The sequence below is a fragment of the Stereum hirsutum genome, assembly GCF_000264905.1.
Source record: "Stereum hirsutum FP-91666 SS1 unplaced genomic scaffold STEHIscaffold_3, whole genome shotgun sequence".
Taxonomy (NCBI): domain Eukaryota; kingdom Fungi; phylum Basidiomycota; class Agaricomycetes; order Russulales; family Stereaceae; genus Stereum; species Stereum hirsutum.
Genome location: NW_006763133.1, coordinates 2,050,233 through 2,076,822, shown reverse-complemented (window position 1 = coordinate 2,076,822; position 26,590 = coordinate 2,050,233). Strand labels below are relative to the sequence as shown.

Below are 26,590 nucleotides of genomic sequence, written 5' to 3'. Positions count from 1 at the left end.
GTCAACAGCTGCTCTCTCCACTCTTTCATCTCCACCTGCCCAACGCCCTGCACAATTGCAATGCTTGTGTCATACGGCTCAGATTCAGACTCGGACTCAGAATTGGGCTCTGCCCCCGCTCAGCCTGCACCAAAGACAGTGGCCTCTACGTCAAACTCACCACCGAAGAAATCGTCGCTCGCCCTCCCGCCACCATCCGCCACATCGTCCTCCAAACCCAAGAAAGGGCCCAAGAAGATCACAATAGACCTTCCTGCCTTACCACAGGACGGCTCAGACGATGAAGACGACCCGAGGCCAGCTGCCAAGAAACCTCGTCTCGATTCCGGGTCGGGTTCAGGCAAATCCTCGCTATTCTCCATGCTGCCTGCTCCGAAACTGAAGGCGCCCGTCAAGGCCACTGCTGCTCCCGAACGGGTGCTCGGTGGTGGAGGCCGTCCGGGACTTGTCTTCAATGCCTCGAGGAGCTTGTCAGCTCCTCAGCCTGTAGCGGCACCGTTGGTCCCAGAGGATGCAACGCAGGACGAGGAAGAGGAGACTGAAGGTGCCGTTGCAGCACAACCTGAAGCTGCATCGTCATCAACTTCTGCCTCCTCGACATTGTTCCTGCCTCCCTCTTTGAAGAAAGGCAGAACCAACATATCATTGGGAGAGGACGCTGGACGCACTCCAAGGCCTTCCGCGCAGTCCTCATCTTCCGTACCATCTATATCCGCCGCACCGCCTGTAGATTTCTTCTCATTAGGTATTTCCATCCATCCTTGTGGCTAGTTCAGATACTGATCGAACTACAGGAAGCACAACTTCCACAGCCTCATCTTCCACAACCCCGTCCACCTCATCCTCCATCAAATTCACCCTCCCATCCGTCTCCTCCGCGCCCGACATCGACGAATTCGTCCCACCAGAACCCACACCCACCGACCCTTACCCAGGCTACTATCAACTCCCCTCCGGGACCTGGGCAGCCCACGATCCCGCATACTACCAGAAGTTCTACGACAAATGGAAGAGGGACTACGATGCGCAGGTCCGTGCGATGGAGAAGAACCCTGCGAAGGGCTTCGAGGGTGCGGATGGGGATGATACTACGGAGGTGAATGCGGCGAAGGAAATGGAGAGGGCTAGGATCGAGATCAAGGAGCGGGAGGATGCGAAGAATATGACACAGGGGACGAGCGAGGGACAGCAGGCTGCGCCGAAGATGAACGTCAAGGTGTGTTCTTTTGAGGTTTCTGTATGGCTAGGACGGGATCAGGTGCTGACTGTTTGGTGTAGGGAGCGAAGTTGAGTGGAAGGGCGCGCTCCCGGCATCAGCTTACGACCCTGCTTACGGAGGCCTACGAGAACCGGGAGATGCTGGAGCAGAAGATTGCGGAGGGAAGGAGGAACAGGAAGGAGGCTGGAAACAAATATGGTGCGTGCTTTCGCTTTCGATCATACGTTTGCACACTACTGACTCTGTCATCAGGTTTCTGAGTCTTTCGGATCTCATCACACTTTTGTACACGTCTCCGTTCGTTGTAGCTTGCGCTACGGCCATCTTCCGTGTCTGAATATGGCATGGTCTGGATATATATGAGCACTGCAGGCAGCGTATGGATCGACGATCCCAAGAAAGTATGAAACCTAAAAGTACACGGATATAGTACAGCGATGTCTAAAAACCCTGTGCAAGATAGCAAAGAAATCGGTCGCGGATGCGTCTTACTTACTAGAGGACGAGTACTCTGTTGCACGGTCATGTTGAGTTTCGGCTCTCATGACGAGCAAAAAAAACGGATGCACTCACTGGTGACGGACTTGGTGCCTTCGGAAATGGCATGCTTGGACAGCTCACCAGGCAAGATCAGACGAACAGCCGTCTGGATCTCGCGCGACGAGATGGTCGACTTCTTGTTGATCTTGGAAAGCTCTGCAGGGCGACCCGTGGTGAGTACGCGTGCTTCTCGGTAACATGACGATATCACCAGTCAGGAGTCCAAAGGAAGACGACTTACTGGATGCCTCCACAGCGATACGCTCGAATATATCCGCAACAAAACTGTTCAGAACCGCCATCGCCCTGTTCGACACTCCCGTATCCGGGTGCACCTGCTTCAACACTACGCGTAAAAACGCGACACATATCCCAAGAAAATGAGTTCTCAATCCCGAATACCGGACATGGGTAGGGAACACGAGGTGTCGACGCGACGAACCTCTGTAGATATAAGTGCTGTACGTCTCCTTGCGCGCCTTCTTGCGCTTCTTCTTCGTACCGTCCGAGTCGCCCGCGCTGGCCTTAGATTTCGTCGCGGTTTTCTTTGCGGTCGGTGCTTTGGCCTTGCTGGCGGACTTGGTAGTCTTTTCTTCGGATTTGACGCCTTTGGCAGCGGTGGACGCGGGGGCTTTGGACGCGGTGGAGGTAGGCTGTGTTGATGTCACGGTGAACCCTCGCGCACTGATGTACGATGAAATGAGTACTACGAAGCACATACCTTTGCCATTGCGCTGCAGGAGACGGTGGACGAGGAGACGGTGATCGAGGGAGGAAGGAAAGAAGCGGAGAGGAAAGTTGGCGACTTGTCGTCTTGAGCGCGACGTGAAGCGGTGATTGAAATGTGGCGCGGTACACGGACGCGTGTGGGAAACGCGTCGCGTTCTTCCCCGCGTAATAGGGGCTTTCTCTAAACACAGACTCGCAGACTCGCAGACGACATAGGCATAGCACTCATGTAGATATTCAATACAATTACATAGATTCATCCCTTCGTGATTTTGTTGCGTAGTTTCACGACCCCCTTCATTCCTACCACACCCTCACCGTCCTCCGTCCACAACTGGGCCGACTCTCCATCATCCTCCAAAGCCCCATGAATTGTGATCGGCCGGTTGACGACTACAGGGTTCATAGCTCGATACTCAAAGCTACTAAACACTGCGTTTGGGTTATGGAAGACCAGAGTCTCCAGCAACATCAAGGCCGTTAGAGGGCCATGCACCAGTCGTTCTGCGCATCGTCTCAGTACCTCGCAATGGGGGTGGAAGTGCTCGAGCATATTAGCACGATATAAATAACGCACCAGAGTAGCCTTCTGAGTGTGCGTAGTCGCGATCCAGGTGGATTTGATGTCCGTTAAATGTCAAGGCCGAAAAGCGGAAGAGGGTCGTCGGGCTTGGTGTGTATGTTAGGGAGAACTGCGAGGGTGGTAGCCCCATAACTGCTTTCCCAAGACAGTTGTTCCTCAATATCAACATAAAAAATCCGAAGACCTAATCCATACTTGCCTGGTCTAATGCTTCGCTTACTCACACCCAACCCAAGGTACACATGCGACCTTTCTTCTTCCACCTGAGGTTCCGCAGATCGACCCGAGCTTATCTGAATATGCTGCTTCACGAATACCATGGGCGACCCCGTCTCGAACCCCTTCTTCTCCACCTCCTTGATAATCGACTTAGATGTTGCATACTCCCCAATCCTCAGGTCATCACTTCCATTCCACTTGATCTTCCCTCCTGCCCACATTCGTCTCACGAACGGTTCGGGAGGACAGAAGTCTGCGTCGGTTCCGTCAGGTCGTAGATACTTCTCTGGTGTACGAGGATGAAAGAAGGCGAGATGATGTCCGTAAGGTAGAGGGTCTCCGGATTTGGGTTTGGTATATGGTCGACGAGTGCCATCGCGTGTGGGAAGGGTGATGAAGAGGTCGGAGGTGTGCTCGGGTGATAGACGGTCATCGAGGACAAGTTGTCTTGTCGGCGATCCGGTTATCCATTGATCGAGAGCGGTATGTTCGTTCCGAGATGTCGAGGAGCTGGCATAAGCACGTCGGGCGAGGCGAGTGTGGACGGAGAGACCTGAACGGAGAAGACGCATCGTTGATATAATGGAACAGGGTGGAGGGGGTATGTTTTGGCTGTTTGGTTCGTCTTCCCCGCATACGTCATATATTTTCCCAAAATCACGAGGATTAGAAGACGCTCGACGCTCTCCTCTAAAGTCCCCCTTGAGCAATTTAAGTCCAACAGCATATCGCCTTTATATACAGAACCGCGACCTAATACATGGATGGGTACAACTAACACATATTTCTTCTGAACCTGAACCTCCAGCGATCAAGTGGAATCACTTTCGCTTCGCGATCACGACCCAACACTTGTACGGGTACTCAAACACCCCCTGACTCTCATCCACCCACTTCCTACCATCTCCTCGCTCAACGATCTCCTTGATCTTGTTCTCGACCTTGGCTTTCTCGTCAACCGGAAGCATGGTTATGAAGCTCTTGCTAAAAGCCCGATTGACGACAATGTCAGTCGTGCCGATGAGGTTATACTCAAAGACCTCTTCCGCGGGTGGCTGGAAGAGTTCCTTGTACGCGGGTACGTCGAAGAACTTGCGCCATAGCCCGAGACGGAATTGAGGCGTGCCTTGTTCGTATTGTTCGATGGTGTCGCGAAGTTGGGCGACCCATCCCGTGTTGTCCCTTTTTATAGTGTGATTTGTATCAGTCTTTATTCGCCATTGATACGCAAACGATATTGCACTCACCTGTCTTCGAGGTTCCAGATGAAAGCGACAACACCGTCAGGTTTCAGAATACGAGCGAACTCCTTCGCAGCGGCTTCATGATCAGGGCACCAGTGGAATGCCTGAAAGTAAAAATAGACCATGTCCATAAGTCGCCTCCACATAATATGCTGAGCTTGGTCATTGCACTATGACATACCTGAGCGATAACGACGAGGTCCGCTGAGCCATCCTCGACGTTGGTCTGCGAGAATGAACCCTCTTGGGTGCTCACACGCGGGTCGTCTTTCAAAGATGTCTTGAGGAACTGGTCTCGCATACCCTCGCTAGGCTCAATGGCCTTCAATTGCCCGACATCAGAGGTCCAGTCGGGGTGGGCAAGCAAGGCTCGGGTGAAAATCCCAGTGCCAGCACCGATCCTGAGAGGACAATGGATGAAACACTATTGTTAGTATAGTCTCACGAGGCTGTATAACACGCGAAAGCACCACACGTACTCGACGATGTTCAAGGGCCCCTTTGCCGGAACTGCTTTGCGGATCAGGGAAACCGGTGCAGCCTGGTAAGAGGGGCGAGCTCTGATTTGAGGAATCATGCAACGACAACATCAGAACAATCCAGAATTCAGTCGAAACCGCGCAATCGAAGGAAAACTACGAACTTGTCGTAGAGCTCGTTAGTGCCGGTCCCGAATCCGACTTGGGCAACGTTATGAACGAATCCGACCATGGCTGATGCGCTACTGACAAAAGTTCTTTGAGAACTCGTTGCACGGTAACCGAAAGAAACACTGCGACGGATGCCAGTGGCACACGAGGATATGTGAGTGAGGTATCGGCTCGCGAGCATACCTTGGATGAATGGGCTATTTGAATAAACCACAAGTCAAAAGAGAAATCTTGCAAGCGTGCAAGACAAGGTATGAACAAAGAGATGGACTGGGGCTCGTGGATGATAACCTAGTTTTGACAAGAGGTTCTGACTCCGCGGTCCGGACCCGACCGATGTGAATTCTTCAACAGTGAGAGGCATGGCGTGCTCAGACCCTTCCGAGCTTCAAGTTTCTATGATCAACAGGAAAGACAAGCAGAGTATTGGCATGGTACTAGAGCTGAGAATCGTCAAAAGTACACTCAAAGGCGGCATCAGGACGCCAAGAGGAAATAACCTCCTGGCTCCCCCACGCCGAGCCACTGCGACGCGTCGCGGTGCCACGTGTCACGTGCCATTGTTGATTCACGTGAAGAATCGACGCGTTACTTACGGCAATTGCCGTCAAGGGTCGTTTATAAGGGACGCCCTCGCGTTGAGCGCGACCACAACACTCTTTCCTCCCCACCACCACCTACTCTCGTCTCAGCCCTTTTCGCGCCCACTCTACACTTTCAATGGCTCCCAAAGTGCGTACACCCTGACTTTTTATATTCATTCGTATGGGTCTGACGGTGGCGCGTATAGCCCGCATCCACCGCTGGAAAGGCTCCTGCCTCCACTGCCTCCAAGGCTCCCGCCAAGAGCGAGACCGCCTCCAAGTCAGCAAAGAAGAGCACCTCGAAGAAGCCAGAAGATGGCGAGAAGAAGAAGAGGAAGAAGGCCCGCAAGGAGACTTACAGCTCATACATCTACAAGGGTACGTTTCCTCTTGTTTGATTCGATGTTCTTCATCTCATATGCCGTCCTCTACCATAGTCCTCAAGCAGGTCCACCCTGACACTGGTATCTCGAACAAGGCCATGGCCATCTTGAACTCGTTCGTCCAGGATATCTTCGAGCGCATTGCTACCGAGGCTTCCAGTGCGTCACCATTGTCTCGTTGTCTTTATCATGGCTCTGACGCGACATTTCTTTTTTCTTTGCACTCTCGTAGAGCTCGCATCATACTCCAAGAAATCTACTATCTCTTCGCGAGAGATTCAGACCGCTGTTCGTTTGATCCTGCCAGGAGAGCTCTCCAAGCACGCCATCTCGGAGGGGACTAAGTCTGTCACCAGTACGCGTTCTCCGTTTTCTTTTTGTTGTCCTCTTCTGATCAACATTGTGACTCAACAGAGTACTCTTCTGCTGGAGCCAAGTAAACTTGATGACACATTATCACGTCCACTTTTTCTTTTCTTCTCTTGCTTTGTCCTGTACTACTTTTGTCTCGTCGCATGCACCCATCTCCCCTTTTCTATCATACACATAGGCTCCTCAGATAGGCTTCATATGCAGTCATGAGAATCACCTTTTGCTTCAGCATCGTGTAATGACCTATCCGTCATATGTTTCTTTGGCAATTGTGATACCCATGTGCAACACAATGGAGAGGACGACGAGTCGTGTTCGGTCATGTCCAGAACCAACACTGCCTTCTATTTACCTCGAGGCCGTTGAAGCATCCGAAATGGAACACGAACAGTCACGCCTGCTACAGGTGCTGGCTGGTGCTGGTTGCGAGTCGGACCAATCAAGTCACTTCAATGTGGATGCAAGGTATGTATTATATGTGCACTTCCGTCGTCACACAGTAAGAACAAGAGATGATATATTTTTAATCACTCGCTAGAGCAGGCGTAACTTACTGAGAAAACGAAGCGGATATAATAATGCAAGCCCCCGACGCGTACGTATCAAAGGCCACAACAACAAACAACCACCAGTCGGGGTGAGAAACAAACACGCAAACAGACAAACAGACAGATAAAAAAACTGTTAAGACCAGATTTCTACGTACTTGGAGAGATACGGATGAAGTCGGGAGAGGGGGGGAGTGGAGGGAGACGCGGGGCGACGAAGCGAAGCGAAGGAGAGGCAGATGAAGAAAAAAGGAAAGGAAATGAAATGAAAGAATAAAGACAAGGAAACAATTGTCATAGCGAGTGTGTAGGACGGATTAGGGAGTGTTTGAGTACATTGTCCGATCGAGATAAGCCACAGTCCGAATCCCCCAACCAAGCCAGGCAAAAAGCGCAAAAAGAGTCACAATCGACAATCCTAATGAATCCGAAAAGGTAGAGTAAGACAGTCCGTACGCAGAGACGAGTCGACACAACTGGAGAGTCTATCGATGATGCAAAATGGCACGTATATGATGATGCTGAATGTGAAAGATGATTGATGATAATGCGGTTATGGGCGAGCTAAAAGGAAGGAAGAGAAAGTTGGACAATGTTAGACAGCAGTCGAGACGACGCAAAACAGGACCGGAGGGCTTACCAAGTTGCTCCTTGCGGTAGAACCAGAAGTAGCCGATAACAATGATGATCTGGCAGATCAAAGCGACCCAGAAGGCTGGCGAAGCCATTGGACTACCCTTAAGACCGCTCTCGAAGTCCCATGTGGCGGCGTTGGGGAAGACGCTCTCCGGTCCCACTCTATCTGGGGCCGTTGCTCGAGCGACCATCACACAGATAGAACCGATGATCTGAGCGAAGGCCAGTGTGGCGCAGACGTGCAACCGCGACAAAGTCTGTAGAAACGCATGTTAGTCCTGCAACACGTCCAGTCAACAGAGGAGAAACCAACCTGAAGAAGGATCATTCCCAACCCAACACCTTGGACAGCATCGAGAACACCAAGCCACAACCAAAGCGAGAGGCCAAGGTAAGGTCCGGCGTGGCCTGCCCAAGGAATATACAAGGCCAAGGATGATGTACCCCAGAGCATCTGCGCAAGATATATTAGCTGAGAGTCAAATCTGGAGGAAAAGAATGATACACACCTGACACCAACGAGGAGCACCCAGACCGACGGCGAACACGGGCAAGAGCCATGTGTGCGTCTTGGACAGTTCCGTAAGGATGTACATGATAAGACCCCAGCAGACGATGAAGAACGCGATGATGAGAAGGAGAATCTGCCACTTCGGAATGTTGACATCCCAGAGGAAACTCCAGTTACGGCCGTAGGGCTAAAAGCAACGTGAGCACTTGCATAGTTGCATAACGAAACGAGCAGAGCTTACACCAGACAGCCAGTAATCCCGAAGGACTTCGGATGCGAGGAACCATAGAACGAGCTTCCTGCGGAACAACGTCTTGAGGAAGTTGGGCACCTTTGGTGGCGTCTGGCGGTAGTATTCTGAAAAAGGCACAGAGTGATCAGTCAAGAAATCTTCATCTGAGAGTGAAAGGGTGCTCACCTGGAAGTCCGTAAAGCATCAAGTACGCGAAAAGGAAGCTCATCGCAGACAGAGGCCACAAGATGAGGACCGTCCACCAGGGTGGAGTTGCCGTCGTCGAGTTGTTGAGCTGATGTCCCCAGTACCAAAGAGCGGCGACCCAGATCTGTTGTGATCCTTGCACGATACAGGCCCTCAACATCCACACTTCCGTAGCAGCACCCTATACAAAGATGTCAGATACGGCAATTTGAAACGTAGTGATGATTGAAAAACGTACTGCTTCCTCTCCGAAGTTGAGACCGAAGAAGATGAACGCGGCAGCAGAAGCGACGGCATAACACCAAGTCGCGACACTCGCCAATGTCTTCTCAGCAGCATGAAGAGCGTCCGCAACGGATGGAAGACCGACGAGGAAGAAGGCGAGACCGAAGAAGAGCCAGGGAGCGGAAAGGACGTATACCGAGGGCTTCAACCGGAACAGGGGGTACCACACCGCCGAAGCAGCCAAGAAGACGGCTCCCAAAACGTAGAGTTGCAGATCGTCCTGGTATGCTTGACCGGAGAGCAGGGTGATTTGGAAACTGGTCGCACTCAACATCTAATTGCGAAATATCAGTATCTGGAACGAAAACAAAAGCGAATGAGAGTCTTCTTACCTGTCCGAGAGCAATGATGATGGTGTACAGCGGCCAGCCGCCAATCTCTCTCGACAAGGCGATTTGGAGACCGGTCATGATGACGACCTCACCGTTATCGTTGGGTAGCGGACCCTCGTACTCAGACGATGCGAAGCCACTGCCGGAGTGAGCGAACGACTGTGTATTGGGAGCTGCGCAAACAAACATAAAAGTTCAGTCATGATTGGGCTCCGACAACCAAAGAAAGGGTACGTACAGCTCGGTCGCGAGTGGTCGTTGTATATTGACGGCGAAGGCGTGCCCCAGATAGAGTCTCTCTGCGATGAACGGACACTTGCGGCGCTGGACAGCTTGTCTTTTCGGACCTTGTCGAAGAAGGCTTCCTCGCTCTTCTGGAGATAACGCTCGATGGACAGCTCATGCTTCGAGTTTTCAGAGTTGAGGTTCTGCAGCTTCTGAACGAAATCCTGAGCCACACCACCGTCTGCGTCCGTGAACTACACCAACGTCCACTTGGTCAGCGCCACAAAAAGGAAGAAGATACACAACAAAAAACTTACCGAAGCGATAGCCTTGTTCAACGGCGAGTTCTGCTTCTCGTCCACGATGGAAGAGATAGACTCGACGGACGATAACCGGTTATGAGCCCCGAAAGGTTTCGACGGCGCCTCCAAGAACGGATCCGGCGCGTTCTTCTGGTCCCTCGCAATAGCCCTATTCGCCCTATCCAAAAAGTTCCCATAGTCCGCCTGTTCTCCAGGAGTATCAGGAGCGCCCGGACTGCTCGGTGGCTGCCGCGAGAAGTAGTCTCCCTCATTGCCCTCATTGTCCGAGACATCGGTGCCGAACGAACGACGATCGGGAACCAAGCGAGGTGGCGCGGTCAGGAAGGGGTCTCCGCCGGGCGTGAGCGTCTCTTGGCTCCACTGCCCTGGAGATGCGGGGACGTTGGTCGACAACCTCGGGCTGTTCATGCTGCGGCTATCCCAGTCAGGCTGAGCAGGTTCGCTTTGATCCTCGGGAGCCCAATCATCATGGTCGGCGATGGGTTGCAGACCTCCGCTCTGGCCGTCGGACGGACGCCATGCGTCGTGTCCGGCGAGAGTCCTGCTAGCACCGATGGAACGCTTGTGGAAGTCCTCCATACGTTGACGCCATTCGACGACCGGGAAACGTTGCACAGCGGAACGAGCACGAAGCATCGCACGCTCTTCTTCAGAAGACTTGAGCGCCATCTTGATCGTCTTGGACAATTGCGACAACATATGGCCTGTCGACATAGACTCGACCGGGAACCACTGCAAAAAATAAAAATGAGTGCCGTGCCCTCAAAATTGCGATATAACACCAGAAACTTACCCAACCGGGCATCAGACCCAAACCACCAAGTCGACTACCGACACCAAGCGCACCCTTCCTACCGAACTCGACAGCAACCAAACCGAACGGCTCGTCACGCGACGGGATGAGCGCGAAATCGGCACCACTGAACAGATATGGAGGCAACGCCGTGAACTCTGGTTTCGAGAAGACGCGGTCCGGGTAAAGTTCCATGAGACGGGCGAGTTTCTCGGCGGCGAAACGACCGTAAAGATCGATGACGGGACCGACGGTGATGAGTTGAATCGACGGACGCTTCTCCAACCTAATTGATACCCACAAATCAGTTCCAAGCACCCAAAAATGAGAAGAAAAAAACATACAAGGACGGCATAACATCGGCAATCAAATCCACACCCTTCTGCTTCGACCACCGACCGACGAACACGAACAGATCCGCATCCGGATCCTGCTTAATGCCCGCCCACTCCTGGGCCTGCCTCTTATGCTCCGGTCGTTCCGCCTCCGCCGCCTGATCGATCTGAATATCCGCAACCTTAACCGCCTGCTCGTCCAGCGCCTCGATATCCGACGGATCCGGGTTAGGCAGCGAGTCGACGTGCTTGAGCGTCCAGAGCGCGGGGTACCGCGCCCAGGACCTCTTTCCGTACTTGTCCGACACACCGGCGACGCCGATCGACTTTTGGTGCACGCTGATGAACGAGGCCGCCGCGTGGAGCAAGTTGAACGTGTTTCCGAACTGGACATATTTCGTGCAGTGCTCCTTGCTGATGTTGAACGCCGAGCAGACTTCCTTCATCTCCTCCTTCGTCCGGAGCGGCCACAAGCCCTGGAACTCGGCGTTGTGAAGCGACAGACAGACAGGGAGGACCTTCGGGAGGAGGTAGATCGGGGCGAGAGCGCCGTGGTAATCGTTGACGTGGTAGATATCGATGTCAGGATCCCTACGAACGGTAGCGGCGATGGCTTGGTTCCAAGTCGAGTAGAAGATGGCGGATGAGAGATCGTCCATACGAGCTGGGTAAGGATCTGACTTGGTCTGAGCGCGGAAGACGGGACTGTCGAGGATGATGTACGTGATATTGTCGAGAACGTGCTTCTCGACCTCGATGAGATACGGCTCGCCGAAGATGATGACCTCGATGGGGTCGACGGGTTCACCAGGCGGGTACTCGATATCCTTGACCTTTGGAATGACCCAGACGAGATCGACATCCGTCATCGCCTTACCCATCAAACTCGACATGACACCAAGACCACCGATCTTGACCTTCAGCTTCCAATCGATAATCTCGTACTCGAGCGTCGCGATGAGGACCTTTCGACGCTTGTTCTTGTCTTCTGGCCAACCTATGACATCGTGCGGTTTGTGATTGCCGAAGAGCTTCTCCGACATGGCGGCGCCATCCTTGAGGTCTGATTTGGATTTGTTTCCGAGAACGCCGAGGATGGGGAAGTAGTGGCTGTGATCCTTTGCAGGCTTGACACCCCACTTGTTGTGCTTGATACCGTAGAACGACCACATGAAGATGACAACGGCGAGGGTACCGGTGATGAGCGGGATGGACAAAAGAAGCGCATACATCGTAGCAGCGACGACAGACTCTCCGCGAGGCTCGAGATACCAAGTATAGTCCGAGTCGTCAACGACGAGGTTCCAAGCCAGATGGGGTTTCGGAGGAGCGGACATGTTGAGGTAGTTGGACGCCGCGGTGTTGGGCGGCAGACGGTCGAGAACACCGTCCCCGTCGACATCGCCGTAGTAGTACGAGTCGTAGGCGTAGACGTTGAGCTGAATGTACGTGGGCCATGTCGCCATGATTTCCAATTCCCAAGTACTATCACCGGTGTGTTCCATAGCAGCATCGACACCCGAATCATAACCCCACTCGTTGAAAGGACCACGAGCGATGAACTGCGGAACACGGCGCTTCATCGAATAGTCATGATCGGCATGAACAACCGCAGCGGCAGACGCAGCGACGCTACTCCAGTCTACACGGTGGAAAAAAGGTCAGCCTCAGCACGAGACAAAAGATGACGGAAGGCTGCGTACACTGCATGAGAATATGCTGCCCGTCCCAGAAAATGGATTCGTCCGAGAAGACGTCCGAGTCGATGTACGTCGTAGCCTCCCATTCCTTCCATGAAGTCCAGTTCTTGCCAAAGTTCCACGAGTACCTGAACATCTCAGCGCCTAGCGCTTTATGCGTGAACTGATACTGGTCATTCGAGTATGAGAACGCGTCGTTGTCGTAGTCTGCCTCGGGGAAGACCATGACATTGTTCGCGAGACCCTTGCGAAGGAGGAGCGTGTCGACGGCCTACGAAACCAACGGTGTGAGTCGTACTGTTCAGTGAGAAATATAGAGAAACGGTACGTACGCCAGACTTGGTACCGGCTTGACTCGTCGGGTTGTCGAGGATGAGCTGAAGGATACCGTCAGGCATGTCCTTAATATTCGCGGTCCACGACCAAGCCGAAGGAGCGTCCCCAGAGAGCATGGAGGCAGGAGCGTTCGTCAGAGAGACACAGGTGACAGAGTCGGTATCGATCGAAGGCGAGGTGCTGTTCCCAGAGGAAGACATGTTGAGGGAGAGCGCGGCGGTGACGGTCGGGCAGTCCATCGGGGTATTAAATTCGAGCGAGACCTGGACGGTCGTGGAGTTCGAAAGAATGCGGTAATCGTGGCCAGGAGTGAATTTCGTCAAGGCAGGAAGAGGTGCCACCCAAGCGTCCTGAGGGACGAGGACTTTGAAGCTATAAGGGTCCATCGTGACCGAGTTCAGACAACCGAAATAAGGCGATTGGTTATCTTTATTGTACGAGGAAAGCGAGGCTTGAAGAGTGTAGTTCTCGTAAGGATAGAACAGATTCCGGACGATGGTGTCAGCCTGGTATGGAGTAGAGATCCAATTGTTGCTAGTGCAGTCGTACGTCCAGGTTTTCGTGGTGTTCTCGTTGGTGTAAAGCATCCAGACTTCGTCGGTGTTGTTTCCGCTGAGGGTCTGAGAGGTAATACCTGATCGGGAGATCGACCAGAGACCCATCTCGGTCGCGGTACCGTTAGAACCGGGGCGCTCGATCTGATAAGTCCAGTTGCCCTGTTGCACGAGACCGAAACCATCTTGGAGAGCGCCGTAGACGGAACGAAGGTAGAACATCTGAGCCATCATACGACGGCTGTTCATTGTGGGATCGAAGTGATCGAGAGAGTTCCAATCGTCGAGGCAACCGATGAGAGACTTGTCGAGCGCCATGTTGTAGTACTGCTCCGATCCGAGATGGTAGCATCCATGACGCTGCCAGGCCTTATTACTGAACATGGCTTGACGGCTGTAAAAATTCGCAATGAGTGGAAGTTCGCGTATCAACTTCATGGAGCACTCACCCGTAGAGGTAATTCTGCGCGGTGGTATCATACAAGTAGACATTCTGCTCTTCACCGTAGTAAATCTGCGGCACATATGTCAGCGAGGGTCAAGATATCAAGTATGGTTGGCTACGAACCAAAGGTATGCCGGGCATGACCAACGTCGTGATGAAAGTAGCGAAGGCAGCTTTTTGAGTCCCGTTCTCCAAACTCGGCCAGCGGAACACATCGAAATTACTAGTACCGAACATGTGCCTCGGGTCCACGTCGCCACTGATGGCGTTCAAGAAGTCATTGTCGACGAACATCTGGTTCCAAGAGGTAACGAAGTTGACGTCGACGTCGTAAGCGTCGGCCAAGTTGCCGTCCATTCCAAGGAAACGGGTGAGAGAGCGGTAGGTGGAGTAGTGGAAGGCGACGGCGTCGAGGCCGTTGTCGGACTCGTCCCGAAGGAAGTACTGGCTCTGGTTAGCGGTCAGGTTGGCGGCGATGTCGAAGCTACTGGGAAGCTGCGTCGGAGTCCTGCCTCTGCCACTACAGATGCAAGTCAGATAGTATCACACCTGAAGAATACAAGATACTTACTAGTACAATGAACCGAAGGTATCACCACCCGTAACTTCACCGGTGATGAAGAAGTTTGTCTTGCCAAGGTCGTGAGCGCACGTCCTGGTCGCAGAGGCCCAGGTAGCCAAAGCGTCGACGGTGACCTGTGTGGACTTGTCGATACGGATAGCGTCAATGTCGAGCGCGGTGATAGCCAAGCAAGAGAAAGTCGTGAGCTTGGCCATGACGGTGGGGTCCCATTCGCGCAGACGATCCTGCACGGAGGCGAACTTGGCGAGCTGACGTTGCCAATCAGGATGGACACCGAAAGCTTCCATATCACCGTACTGATCAAAGTCGGACTCGAGACAGCCATTGGTCTCGACGGAGACGACTGTGCCAGCGTCGAGCCAAAGCTTTGGCAACGTACAAGATTCATTGCGCGTGTTGTCGATCTAAAAATGGGCGAGGAGGTGAGCACGGGGGTTAAGCGGCGTGCTGAACACGACGAGTCAACTGACCGAGAAGTCCTTGTACTCGTCAAAGCCCCATGGCATGAGATCGGGATGCTTCCAGACGGCTTCGTGTTCGTTAAGATCGAAAGGAGTGGACGTGTTGAGGTAGCTGGAGAGAGGGCATCAGATGTGCGGGAAAGGGCAAGTGATGGATTGTTCCTACCCAGAGAAGCCAATCAAATCGGACATGGTACCGACTGTAAAGTCCGCCATAACGTACATTCCGCGGGCGTGGACCTCAGAGATCATTGCGTTGTAGTCGTCGATTGTGCCATAATGGGGATCGAGAACGGTGAAGTCGAGTGGAGAGTAACCTGGAGCGGGTTGGGTGAGCAAAAGAAAGGTGAGAGAAGAAGAGCACACGGACTGTCAGCCTGCCATAACATGTTCAAGAAGGGCGTTCCAGAGATGAATATGCCTCTGACCCCCATGCCGTATAGGTAGTCAAGCTTGGAAACCAAGCCAGCGAGATCACCGCCGGCGCGGAGCTGGGTCTCTCTCCAGTCGTACTCCCATGGAGTGCCAAACCAGTCGTTATTTGAAGGGTCACCGTCTGCGAACTTGTCTGGAAGGACGGTGTAGAAGGGGATGGAGCGCCAATTCTCGGGCGAAGGGGTGTAAGTTGTGTTCGCGCGAGTGGTAGAGTAATCGGTGACTGAGTCAGCATCCTGGTTGGTATTAAGATTGTAGTCGGTAAGGTCTGAGCGATAAGGTGAAGCGAGTGCGCCGCCGACGAAGGCGAGCAGGGCGCACGCGGAGAGCGATGGCCGCATTTTGAAGGTATGTGGTGGGCCAATACGGGTGGAGGTAAGTATGAAGGGACTCTGTGAGGTGTGGGTATGTGGTGGTGGTAAGGAAGAAGGAAGGCTGGGGGAAAGGAGCGGTGGTTGTCGAGGTTGACAGCAGCGAAGAAGAAGAAAGAAAAGGACGACGGCGGGCGTCAACCGACGACGGCGGAAACGAGGAGAAGGTCGTCCAGGTCGCTTTAATCCGCCCGGGCTGTCTGCTCCCCCGTGGGAACTTCCTCTGCCTCCCCTGTGACAGGCACGTCACGCTAATGTCACGGCTTATCGCGCCTGATTTCTTGGCGCTCGCGGGTCGCGGCCACCATGCCCGCCTTCGATTTTTGATGAGCTCTACAGCCTGTTGCGACGCTCGCCGTTGCAGAGCATCGCAGATGACAGCGTGTGGCGAGCACAGCAGTGTGGCGACAGTGCACATCTGATGTGCAACTCGTTCATCATTGCACCTACCGACGAGTATTAGCACCAAGCGACCTCAACATCTACCGTAGACAATTGCTTTTACTGTCAGTTCCAATCCTTGTTCTTCCACCGGCCCGCCGAGTGGCGAGCGTTGTAACCGCGGAACGCTTATTGTTCACTCAATCTGCTTTAAGTCGCTCGCAGTAAGGCCCCTCTTCGCACAACGTTGACCGTTCCTTTCCATCCCTTTATTTCTTACGCCCCTCTCTTATACCCTCAGTTAGCCCTTCTTTGTACTCTCTTTGGCAACTTCCTCCATGGCTGCGGCCACCATGAGCGGGAACTCTCTCGACAGCCTCTCCCAACCGCCGTCCCAGGCTTCCTCCCCGTCTGCCACAGCGACCGCCTTCCAGAACCAACAGTCTAGAGAAGTCCTCAACGCAGCCCTTCAAAACGCTCGATCCATGCCCGCGACGCCCACCACCCTCACGTCCCACTTCACGTCCCCGAACAACTCGCTAGAGCCACCCTCCGGCGTGAAATACGCAGAGTTCCTCCGCACCTGGAACGATACCCATGTCTCGCGCTGGCTCACAGACATCAAGTGCGCCCAGCACTCTGAAAAGTTCAAGGCGAACGACATCAGGGGCGATGTCCTGCTTGAGCTCGAACAAAGCACGTTGAAGGAGATGGGTGTGGCGAGCATCGGCGACAGACTCAGGATATTGAATGCTGTCAAGGTACTGAGGCAGAAATGCTCGACGAGGAGAATCGAGAGGCTTTCGATGTATGGTTCTGCTCGACCTCCCCGAGAGTCTCTGTTGTCGCTTGGCGATCACAGCCTATCCATTCATCACGCCCGGAATGATTCCGCCTCTTCGCCCACCTCGACTCGTTCCCATCGTCGTCTCGACCACGGACGGCCTGCTCCTCTCCAGCTCAATCCCAACGCCGTACAGCAAGCAAACCTCCCTGGCCTCGAGCGTGATGCCCTCACAGCTCCCGACTCTGCCCGTTCCCTCCGTCCTCCGCACATCCAACAACCTCCACCGCTCCCTCCATCAACATCAACTCCTCACACATCATCATCCTCCTCCCGACAAGTCGCCCACATCCCTCCCGCACCCCGAGGTCAACCACCTCCCCCTCCGCCTCTCTCCTCCTCCTCCCGTTCCGGGACCCGCAACGTACACCCCACATCCGTCTCGGGCCGCAGGACCCCAACCCAAACAGACGCCCTCCCGGACTACACCTCCCAACCCCTCCCTCCAGCCCCCGGCCTCCTAACGCCCCAATCCGCCAACATTGGCGCCTGGTCAGGGTACGGCCTACCCCCCGACCCCCGCGCAAACCTGAACGGCAAAACACCCACCACCAACCGTTCCCAATCCCCACTCCCCGCCCCACCTCCCCGTACCGCTTCCCGTTCCCCAAACCCCTCCGCCCACGGCCGAAACGTTTCTACGTCGAGTATCGTAGCGAATACCACTGCCGCACCCAAACTCAGCGCGCGACCTTCAACCGCAGGAAATCATCCTTATTCTCAGGGCTTACAGCCGCCTCCACAACAAGCCAACAATACCATTCTCTCTCCCATTGCTGAATCTTTCATCTCTACGAATGGAGGAGGAACGCCCTCTGCATCGCCTTCACCTCCAACAGCCTACGCCGTCGGTCGCGGCCCGTTCGCCCGTCCGAACACACCCGGGCATAACGCCAATTCCATCCCAAACGCCAATACCAATGTCAACGCGAATGCCAACGCGAATATGAATATCACGCCCTCGCTCGTCGACCTCCGTCGCAAACTCGTAAAGTTCCAGCTCGCGGAGGAGGGCCATTCGTGTACGATCAATGTCGAGGATTGTGCGGGTGGGATCGAGGTGCTGGAGAAGGCGTTGAAAAAGTTTGGGAAACTTGGGGGGAGGCAGGGCGGGGATGGGGACGGGGGTATGACGTATGCGGGGACGGATGATGGGGGGTTGAATGTCGATGGATGGGGAGTGTATCTCGATTGGAGACATGATAGCAGGCCAGGTAGGTTCAGTCTAGTTCAAGTCAACATCCATCCATCCATCCCTTCATCCATATTCCACTTCCGTTCTTTCCTTTTTGCCGATATCTCAAAGTTCTAAATTAACACAACTCTTCTTTCCGTCCGGACGATCTGCTTCTTCTCCCTCGTGGTTCTCATATATTCTATTTCCCTTCCATAATACACAGGAACCCCTCTCTCCGAAGCCCAACTCCTCGCCGTCTGTCACGCCCCCCCGGACGATCCAGCCCGCGAACACGGGCTCACCCTCCGTCGCACAACCCCAGCCGCCGCCGCCGGAAAAATCAAACGCTCAAAAGCCCTAGCCCAGATCTTCGGCGAACAGCCCCCCGGTCAACGCAAGAGCCCGACGAGTCCCCTGTTCGGCGGCGCGGGCCCCAGAATCTCTGGCAATGGCAATGGGAACGACGACGAGTACGTCGATGTCGGGCTTTCGTCTCCTGGGTTCAGTGCTTCGCAACAGCAGCAGCAGCAGCAGCAGTTGAGTGCGAAGGCTATGAAACGGGCGAGTTCGATTAGCGTGCTTAGTGGATTGGGAGTTCACGATCCGGAGCGTGCGCTCGAGTCGCCTTCTTCACCTACGCAGCCTGGTTATCTCGGACCTGGTGCATCCACTGGAGGAAGTGGTAATAGTAACGGTAACGGTAATGGGAACAACAATGGTAGGAAGACTCCCCCGACACCGAGCAGCAAGAAAGGGCCCTCCAAGCTCCGAAACTTCTTCGGCCAACGCCCGCCCAGCGAACTCATCGCGACCCACCTGCACGAATATTTCCCCTTCGCGGAGAGGAAGCTCCTAGATCGCACGGCGCGGAACAGTATGCTCCGCGGGGGCAGTTTTTCGAAACGGGATAGCACGATGTCGTTCGCGCCGCCGCCTGGCTCGAGGTTCAGCGTGAGCACGATGGACTCCCAGCGCCGGTCTTCGCATCGAACTTCGACGGCGTCGTCGATTCCGCCTGCGGTGCCGGAGAAAGTCCCACGGCGGATGGGGGCGGGGGCGGACAATGAGCACGAGAATGGGAACGGGAACGGGAGCGGCGGCAGTAATATGATGGATCCGCCTCCGAGGGTGTCGATTTCGATCTCTAGGGACGATGGCGATTCGGTCGATTTGGAGAGCGAGGAGGATATTGACGAGGAGGGGGGGAAGAGGATGTCGAGGGCGAGTTTGTTACCGCCTGTCAATCTCTCGTTCGAATCGTTCTCAGAGTCGATGTCGGGTCTCACGGGTGGTTCGACGGCGTCGACGGCGACGAGGCTCACGCCGTCATCAAGGAGACCTATGTCCGTCGCTTCGAAGCGGATGAGTTATGTTAAGGAGTTGAGGAGTAGGCGCGATACGTCGGATACGGGGAGTATTATGACTATGGACGAGATTACGGCAGAGGTGGAGAGTAGGCAGGGGAATGCGGCGGTTAATACTGTTGCGGACGATGCGTCGTTGAGTGGGTGGACGCAAGTCACGGATGGGGACGATGAGAACGAGACTCCGGCAGCGCCGGCGGACGTTCCGCCCGAAGGAGCGGAGGAGGAAGAGGAGGAGGATGAACTCGAGGTGGAGGAAGAGGAGGATGACTCGGAATATGACGAAGATGAAGAAGATTTCGATGAAGACGAGGAGCAGGACGAGACGGGCAACGCGATCGAGTCTAACGGTAGGCCTAACCTCCTTCTTTACCCCTATCTGAAATATACCTCGTCGTTAAACTGTGGTTCTCTTTCTTTCAGGCCTGAGGTGGATCAAGGGTGCGTTGATCGGTGCGGGATCGTTCGGGAAGGTTTACCTTGGTATGGACGCTACGACCGGTCTTCTCATGGCCGTGAAACAAGTCGATCTGCCTACGGCCGCGTCGATCAATAAGGAGCGTAAACAGCAGATGTTGAACGCGCTGGAACGCGAGATGGAGCTGTTGAAGGACCTCGAGCACGAACACATCGTGCAATACCTCTGTACGTTTCGTTTCACCCTCACCCATCTCAGCGTCCCTTAGCTGACCTTCATTCCCACTGATGATGTGTAACTCTGTGTGCGCTAGATTCATCCGCCGACGAAGAGCACTTCAATATCTTCTTGGAGTACGTTCCCGGAGGGTCCCTCACCGCCTTGCTGCGCAACTACGGCGCATTCGAAGAACCGCTCGTGCGCAATTTCTTGCGGCAGATCCTCGAGGGCCTCGACTACGTGCACGAACGGGGTATCGTCCATCGGGACATCAAAGGCGCGAATATCCTCGTCGATAACAAGGGAGGCATCAAGATATCCGACTTTGGGATCTCGAAGAAGTTGGAGGACAGTGAGTGCACTCTCCACTGGACTCAACATTGCATCTCGGAACGTATTGAACTGACATGATTGACATTGGGGATTTGTGTAGATCTCATGCCTGGAAATCGTCTCCATCGGCCTTCGCTCCAGGGTTCGGTCTTCTGGATGGCCCCGGAGGTCGTCAAACAGACCACGTACACGAAGAAGGCGGATATCTGGAGCGTGGGATGTCTCATCGTCGAGATGTTGACTGGCGAGCACCCTTGGGCGCAGCTGAACCAGATGCAGGCGATCTTTAAAGTGCGTTTACCCGCCTTTTCCCTTTTTCCTATTTTCTCGACTGTGCTTGAGCTTCGCCCTGTGCTGACTTTGCGTTCGTCCGTTGTTGTGACTATCTAGATTGGGTCCGCGGCTGCGAAACCGGCCATCCCGAGCGATATCTCTGCGGATGCTCATAACTTCCTCGATCTTTGCTTTGAGCTCAACCACGAAGTGAGGCCTTCGGCTGGGGACTTGCTTAAGCATCCTTGGCTCGCGAAAAAGCCAGGAAAGGCCAGCAAGGCCGCGATGAAAGAGACGGCGGCTCCATGATCTTGATTTATCTCTGTTTGTTTCCTCGCATCCTTCAGCAAGCACCTTCATTCTCTCACTTGTTTATTTCTTCTATTTCTATGGATATATTTTCTTTCGTTCTCCTCGCACGCGTTCCCATATTAGTAGTAGTACCCGTATTCGTTCCACATTTCGCTCTGGCTAGCTCCTGTTCGTCACCGCTTGCTTTTTTCGTTTCGTTTTGTTTTTTTGGCTCTTGGCTTTTTCACCCGTCACCTTCACGCCGGATTCACACCACTTCTTTCCTTTCTTTCTTTCTTTCTTTCACGGGCTCTTCAGTTCAGTTCGTAGTAGAACGTTGACACGATAGGATGGATGGATGGATAGATACCGTTGTCTCCCCGTTGGCAGGCATTGATGATCCCCACGTCTTACGCGCATACGCATGTAGTAATTCCCGTCTCTCTTTTCTCTTGCTTTCTTCTCCTCCAGCTTCCAGATACGGTTGGAAACATGACAGCGCATCTGACATACAGACTGGTACATCGTGACAGTAACAGCGATACCGACGTTTCTTCAAGACACGAAAATTCGAGTCGCAACAACAGGCATGAACGTATGGGGTCAGGCTACGTACTGCTACTGCTACTGCTACTACTCGTCTGCGTCCCGCTTCCTCTTGCTGTTGTGAGTGCCGGCGTCGGCTTTTGCGCCTGGGCCCCAGTTCGGCGTGGGGTTCACCTGGTAGCGTACGAGTTTGACCTTTGAAGAAGCGGAGTGCGTTTTTGGATGGCGTTTGAAGTCCGCCACTTGTCTGTAAAATATCACATCATAGAATAAGCAGTGATGAACACGGGAGCAGGGCGCCGTTTTAGATGATGGATGAACTCACGCAGGTTCGCGCGCGAGAAGGACTCGGGAGGGCGAGTTCTCCGCTATTTTTTCCATCTTCACGGGATGCAACTTGACCCAGGAAAGGAAGATGTCGAAGAGCTCGCGCCGGGAGGCGGTGGTCTTGATGGAGCCTGGGCATGCGTGCGAGCGAGAGACTTGGTGACCTGCATTCAGGAGCGCAGATCTATGCGTATGATGAAAGTCAAAATGATATGTGATGTGAGCACGCAGAGCAATGGCGACGATCTGTTCATCTTGTTACAGTTAGATGGGTGGATGGGCGTAACTCACGTCACGTCGTCCAAGGAAGGGCAATTGCAGTGGAAGAAACTTGACACCCGTGTCGGCGTGAAGAAAAACGGTACGTTCAGTTCCTAGGAAAGGAGGTGAATGGTCAGTCTGGTTGGCAGACCGTTCAAGCGGGAGAGATGATGACAGACCTCCTTGGCCACCGTGAGCATTCCCTTCATGCGGGCAACCGTGCCATACTTGTCCTCGTTACTCTCGACATGTTGCAGGACCTTTCCAACAAACTCAGGATCCTGGATGGGGCCGTTCCACATCGGGCCCGCTAGCTGTTCGACATCGGATTAAGCAACACTCGTTACATTGCGTCTCTAGACAGCCAACGAATGGCGAGATACACACATGCATGGCAGATCCACATTCAGGACATTTTTCCGAGACCGTTGGGCCAGTGTGGGTCTTGAAGACAGGATTCGTCGTGCCGTTCTTGGACTCTCTTTCTATCACCTTGCTCAATGGTTGCCCGTAAGACGACTGACATGTAGAGCAGACATAAAATATGGACGTTTTGCTATACAAGGTGGGCGATTAGAACAACGCGAAAAACGGAACAGAACGTGTACATACCTCGCAGCCTTCTTGACCTCAACGGGAGCGGTTTGGATTCGGACGAAGATGCGAACATAAAAGTCGATGGAAAGGGACAACAACGGTTCGATGAAACGGCCATAGCGAGCAGCAGAGACTGATATTGAATTGAGGACCAATCGAAGAGCCTGTTCTGAGCTTAGCCTACTTCGTGGACTAATGTTGCAAGGGACAAACTTACCACTTCATGGCAGTATTCAGCCTTCACAGGTATGCCACCATAATTGGAATAGCTGAAAAGTATATGAGTACCTGGAAAACCCAACCGTATGCTCAAAGCGTACCATTTTTCGGGATAATTATTTGTCGCTAAGACAGACAGATCTGTGCAGGTAACACACAGAAGACCTGAAATATAAATTTACGGTCAAAACATGCCACGTCTAGAGAAGATTGCGGGAGATATGGACCTCCGTCGTTCACGCACTGGACGGCAGAGTCAATGAAAGGTGCAGCTGTCCCGTACGGATCTAAGTCCACGACATCGACACGGTTACGGTCCAGTGTGTGTGAGTACATCAATGCACTTAGGTGAGTGTTAGCTCTGATTAGGAAAGGAACAACTTGTGATCATACCGGGCATCCCCTTCGTTAATTCTCACTTTCCCCAGCTTCGGTTTAGCACTTCCCTCGGCCGAGTCGAGAACTGCACCCTCTTCACCGCCCAGTCCGTTCAAGTCCACGTTCCTTTTCATCGCAGCGGTTGCGGAGGAAGACAAGTCGTTTGCTATGACATATCTAGAGGTATATTTGTAAAAATAAGGATTCAAGCGAGCAAAAGATTGCCTACTTCACTAAGGGGATTTCTTTAGCATAGCGTATAGAACGAAGCCCGGTGGCGGATAGGGCCTCCAGGAGAACAAACTTCTGCGGTCGGAACTGGGATTACACAGTAAGTAATAATACCTAGACAGCTGAGGTTGTTTACAGACCTCTGAATCCTTTCCGGTAGCCTCTATTGACTCACCCGTGCTGGACGCTGGTTCAACCTTCATAGGTTCAGCGGAAGCAGGAGGCTCCCCTGCAGGACGTTCTCTGGTGAAGGATACACCGTTAGATAGGGTTGTGAGGTCAATGTGGCCATGGTTCGTACTGAGAAGACAAAGGTACTCACAGTGGTTTGCCATCGTCCAATTTAGCTCTCTTCCTGCTTGCATCCTTCTGCGCTCTCTTCTCCTGTGCTTGCCTCCACTTCTGCTCCTTCAACCTGTTCATCTCCTCGCTCCATACCCGTATACTAGCGACGCTGAGGTCACGGTTGAATTCTTGTACTGGGTTCAAGAAAGCTTCTTTGGTATTTGGCAGGAGTATGTGGGAAGTGTTCTCGGTGTGCAAACGGAAACCTTCCGGGACATTGATCGTCGGTGGGACTTCGGTGGCCATATGAAGAGCACGATGGTATATTACACGGGTTTGGCGCAGGGGCCGTATGGCCTGGAAGATGTGAAGTATGGTGTTGGGCGAGTAGGATGCAGAGTAGAAGTTGGGTTGGTGGACAGGTGAATGAATGAAGCAAATTACATTTGCAATTGACCGTTTCTTGGGTGTGGCGGACCCAGTGTGGCCCGAGCTTCGTGGGGAAGATCAACCCTGATCAACCTAGATTACCATGTGGTGGACCACACTTTCAGCTTCTTTTTTTTTTTTTTTTTTGTATTCAACGAATTTATATAGCGCCGGCAAATTGCCAGGGGCGCTTTGTATGGTAGGTAGATACATACAAGAAGAGCAATTGTCGACTGAGTCCGTGAAAGTGTGTACCTACTCAGAATACTGTCTGTTATTTCGAAAGAGAAGTATCGAACGTTCAAGTGATGTCCGACGGGACGGGGGATATGAGACACAACTATCGTAGAATGGCCGTGCATGAAGACAACAGAGAAGAAACCCAACTACTTCTTCTTACTCGATTTCGCCTTTTTCACTGGTGGCGGACCATCAAAAGGAGAATCAAACACCCCTCTGTCTTCCGACGATGCCCCAGCCAAATAGTCCTCTACTCGGGGCCTGGTAGGGCGATTGACTTGGGAGGGAGCAGGTGCCCCCTTCTCGCGAGACTTCGGTGGTGAGCGGCGGCTAGGAGCATGCTTCCGAATCCACTCGGAATCCCTCCGATGGATGAAGAAAGCACACTCCCGCGAATCAGCCCGGTGTGGCCCACCGCAATTGTGGCACTTTGGTGCGTGCGAACACACACCCGTTGCGACAGGGGATGCCACACACGAGGGACAATGTCGATCGTGTTGGCGTTCATCGTGGGACAGCCCGCATCGTGGGCAGTTCTTGGTCGGGGATCTGCAGGAGAGCGCACGGTGGCCCCAACGTTGGCAACAGCCGCAGAAGGGCACCGGAGGCTTGGAGTCGAACGCCTTAACAGGTCGGCAGTACTCTCCGTTGAGGTAGACAGGCTGTTTGAGAACAGCGCGCAGCGTGTGGTCGGTAGCATTGTCCGCGAACTCTGCAAAGAAAATTCCGAACGTGTCGCCCGACTTGCGATAGAACTGGGGGTCCTTGGTGAGAGTCACTGAGGACCAGAGCGGCTGCTGGACCAGCTCCTGTATAAGGGAGACGGTTGTGGCAGTCTCTCCTGTGGGCGATACGTGCGGAATGCGACGGAATGCGACCCTGTTGGAGAACCTGAAGCGAGAGATGCAGATGGACGCGGGTAAGCGATCGGACGCATACTTGGAGAAGTACTGCTGAAGGAGTGGATCCAGCGTGACAGGGGGAGGTCTAGAGAAGGCGAGCCTGAAGGAACGGCCTTGATTCCAGGAAACGGAGACGAGAGTGAGGGGAGCAGATGTGTCTGTGGAGGCCTCACGTAAGGCAGGAGAAAGGTGGCGGGTGGCGTCTTCAAAGAGCGGCCCGTCTAAAGGAAGTTGGGATGCTAACGGAGCCCGACCAGCAGCAAACGTGACGTGTAGAACCTTCGCGGCCCCTCGAGGAGCGTGCCGGATATGGGCCTTGGAGGCAGGAGTGATCTTGGTGGCCATATTGATAACTTGAGCGGCCGATGCGAGTGGGAAAGCCTTGCCGAGTGCAGCCACGACCTCGGCCTTAGGCTTGGGGCCCCTGCCCACGGCTGCCGCATAGGACTTGGTAGCCTCATGGGGGCCGTGTGTGGCGGGCTTAGGGTTGGGCGTCGACGTCTTCGACGCTTTTGAGGAGGGAGGAGAGGGGGCGTCAGTCTGAGTGCTAACCTCAGTGACGGTCATTGGTGGTGGGCAAAGCCTGGGCACCAGAGCGCTGAGCGGGGTCCCGGTCATTTGAGACCACTTGAGGAGGAACACCTGGATAGCGGCCATGGATTGGCCAATATCCTCCGGCGAGGGGTGTGTGGCGAGGTCGGCAAAGTCCGGTTTCGCGAACCAGCCTTGCATAGCCTCGAAAAACTTGCGTAGTTGTTGAAAGTCGAGAGCGATTTTGCTCTCATCGTCGACGGCCATTTCCTCTGAATCCTCCACCTCGGGGGTGGGGGCTCGCTGGAATGCACGGTACTGGGGTGTCTGTCGTTGATTCGCCTGTCGTGGTATGTTGGGAGGTCTAGGGGAAGGGGGGAAACGATTCGGAGGGCCGTGGGAATTTTGCCACGACATGACAGTCCGGAGCAAGAGGCGATGACACTTTCAGCTTCGCGACTTTTCAGATGTACACAATAAGGTCAAGAACACCCCAATGGCCAGAATAC

General features: G+C 53.7%; 9 protein-coding genes across 9 annotated transcripts; 3 read left to right on the top strand and 6 right to left on the bottom strand.

Annotated features, from left to right (window-relative positions):
- Positions 1-60: 60 nt before the first annotated feature.
- STEHIDRAFT_166335 (uncharacterized protein) lies at positions 61-1,556 on the top strand (the record flags this gene model as incomplete). The annotated part of the gene is made up of 5 exons (XM_007301044.1): positions 61-66; positions 124-745; positions 795-1,216; positions 1,279-1,421; positions 1,472-1,556. The coding sequence occupies 5 exons, from the start codon at positions 61-63 to the stop codon at positions 1,554-1,556; spliced, it is 1,278 nt and encodes a 425-aa protein (XP_007301106.1).
- A 204-nt stretch (positions 1,557-1,760) lies between these two features.
- Positions 1,761-2,478, bottom strand: STEHIDRAFT_51030 (histone-fold-containing protein; the record flags this gene model as incomplete). The annotated part of the gene is made up of 3 exons (XM_007300372.1): positions 1,761-1,915; positions 2,001-2,105; positions 2,202-2,478. 3 exons carry the CDS (start codon positions 2,476-2,478, stop codon positions 1,761-1,763), a joined length of 537 nt encoding a protein of 178 aa, XP_007300434.1.
- Positions 2,479-2,744: 266 nt separating this feature from the next.
- STEHIDRAFT_108664 (uncharacterized protein) lies at positions 2,745-3,862 on the bottom strand (the record flags this gene model as incomplete). The annotated part of the gene is made up of 3 exons (XM_007301043.1): positions 2,745-2,992; positions 3,066-3,203; positions 3,292-3,862. The coding sequence occupies 3 exons, from the start codon at positions 3,860-3,862 to the stop codon at positions 2,745-2,747; spliced, it is 957 nt and encodes a 318-aa protein (XP_007301105.1).
- Positions 3,863-4,111: 249 nt separating this feature from the next.
- Positions 4,112-5,245, bottom strand: STEHIDRAFT_52005 (S-adenosyl-L-methionine-dependent methyltransferase; the record flags this gene model as incomplete). Its single annotated transcript, XM_007300451.1, has 5 exons — positions 4,112-4,472; positions 4,538-4,638; positions 4,716-4,935; positions 5,008-5,094; positions 5,178-5,245. 5 exons carry the CDS (start codon positions 5,243-5,245, stop codon positions 4,112-4,114), a joined length of 837 nt encoding a protein of 278 aa, XP_007300513.1.
- Positions 5,246-5,854: 609 nt separating this feature from the next.
- Positions 5,855-6,872, top strand: STEHIDRAFT_92788 (histone-fold-containing protein). The gene is made up of 5 exons (XM_007301042.1): positions 5,855-5,916; positions 5,975-6,146; positions 6,206-6,310; positions 6,384-6,506; positions 6,566-6,872. Exons 1-5 carry the CDS (start codon positions 5,905-5,907, stop codon positions 6,589-6,591), a joined length of 438 nt encoding a protein of 145 aa, XP_007301104.1. The 5' UTR covers positions 5,855-5,904; the 3' UTR covers positions 6,592-6,872.
- A 684-nt stretch (positions 6,873-7,556) lies between these two features.
- Positions 7,557-15,805, bottom strand: STEHIDRAFT_52298 (modular protein with glycoside hydrolase family 13 and glycosyltransferase family 5 domains; the record flags this gene model as incomplete). The annotated part of the gene is made up of 19 exons (XM_007300470.1): positions 7,557-7,964; positions 8,021-8,161; positions 8,217-8,405; positions 8,460-8,575; positions 8,637-8,838; positions 8,896-9,216; positions 9,275-9,447; positions 9,495-9,753; positions 9,817-10,554; positions 10,616-10,901; positions 10,960-12,592; positions 12,654-12,921; positions 12,983-13,934; positions 13,990-14,054; positions 14,109-14,505; positions 14,557-14,972; positions 15,039-15,141; positions 15,196-15,346; positions 15,400-15,805. 19 exons carry the CDS (start codon positions 15,803-15,805, stop codon positions 7,557-7,559), a joined length of 7,224 nt encoding a protein of 2,407 aa, XP_007300532.1.
- Positions 15,806-16,554: 749 nt separating this feature from the next.
- On the top strand, positions 16,555-21,153 carry STEHIDRAFT_153901 (Pkinase-domain-containing protein; the record flags this gene model as incomplete). Its single annotated transcript, XM_007301041.1, has 6 exons — positions 16,555-18,274; positions 18,461-19,951; positions 20,025-20,246; positions 20,333-20,590; positions 20,672-20,862; positions 20,962-21,153. 6 exons carry the CDS (start codon positions 16,555-16,557, stop codon positions 21,151-21,153), a joined length of 4,074 nt encoding a protein of 1,357 aa, XP_007301103.1.
- Positions 21,154-21,673: 520 nt separating this feature from the next.
- STEHIDRAFT_119123 (N2 N2-dimethylguanosine tRNA methyltransferase) lies at positions 21,674-24,327 on the bottom strand. The gene is made up of 13 exons (XM_007301040.1): positions 24,017-24,327; positions 23,835-23,937; positions 23,693-23,781; positions 23,479-23,640; positions 23,313-23,428; positions 23,187-23,250; positions 23,084-23,135; positions 22,882-23,030; positions 22,657-22,825; positions 22,449-22,583; positions 22,300-22,382; positions 22,007-22,192; positions 21,674-21,928 (listed from the first exon to the last, which is right to left on the bottom strand). Exons 1-13 carry the CDS (start codon positions 24,283-24,285, stop codon positions 21,769-21,771), a joined length of 1,737 nt encoding a protein of 578 aa, XP_007301102.1. The 5' UTR covers positions 24,286-24,327; the 3' UTR covers positions 21,674-21,768.
- Positions 24,328-24,623: 296 nt separating this feature from the next.
- On the bottom strand, positions 24,624-26,498 carry STEHIDRAFT_166328 (uncharacterized protein; the record flags this gene model as incomplete). Its single annotated transcript, XM_007301039.1, has 1 exon — positions 24,624-26,498. The coding sequence occupies one exon, from the start codon at positions 26,496-26,498 to the stop codon at positions 24,795-24,797; it is 1,704 nt and encodes a 567-aa protein (XP_007301101.1). The 3' UTR covers positions 24,624-24,794.
- Positions 26,499-26,590: the final 92 nt, after the last annotated feature.

Bases quoted from the DNA above. Each gene is read 5' to 3' on its own strand.
- STEHIDRAFT_92788 (XM_007301042.1), top strand. The intron at 6,147-6,205 runs GTACGTTTCCTC...CCTCTACCATAG, and splicing joins CAGCTCATACATCTACAAGG to TCCTCAAGCAGGTCCACCCT. The intron at 6,507-6,565 runs GTACGCGTTCTC...GTGACTCAACAG, and splicing joins GGGGACTAAGTCTGTCACCA to AGTACTCTTCTGCTGGAGCC.
- STEHIDRAFT_119123 (XM_007301040.1), bottom strand. From the start codon at position 24,285: ATGGCCACCGAAGTCCCACCGACGATCAATGTCCCGGAAGGTTTCCGT. The intron at 23,136-23,186 runs GTACGCTTTGAG...TATACTTTTCAG, and splicing joins AATAATTATCCCGAAAAATG to CTATTCCAATTATGGTGGCA. The intron at 22,584-22,656 runs GTGTGTATCTCG...GATGTCGAACAG, and splicing joins AATGTGGATCTGCCATGCAT to CTAGCGGGCCCGATGTGGAA.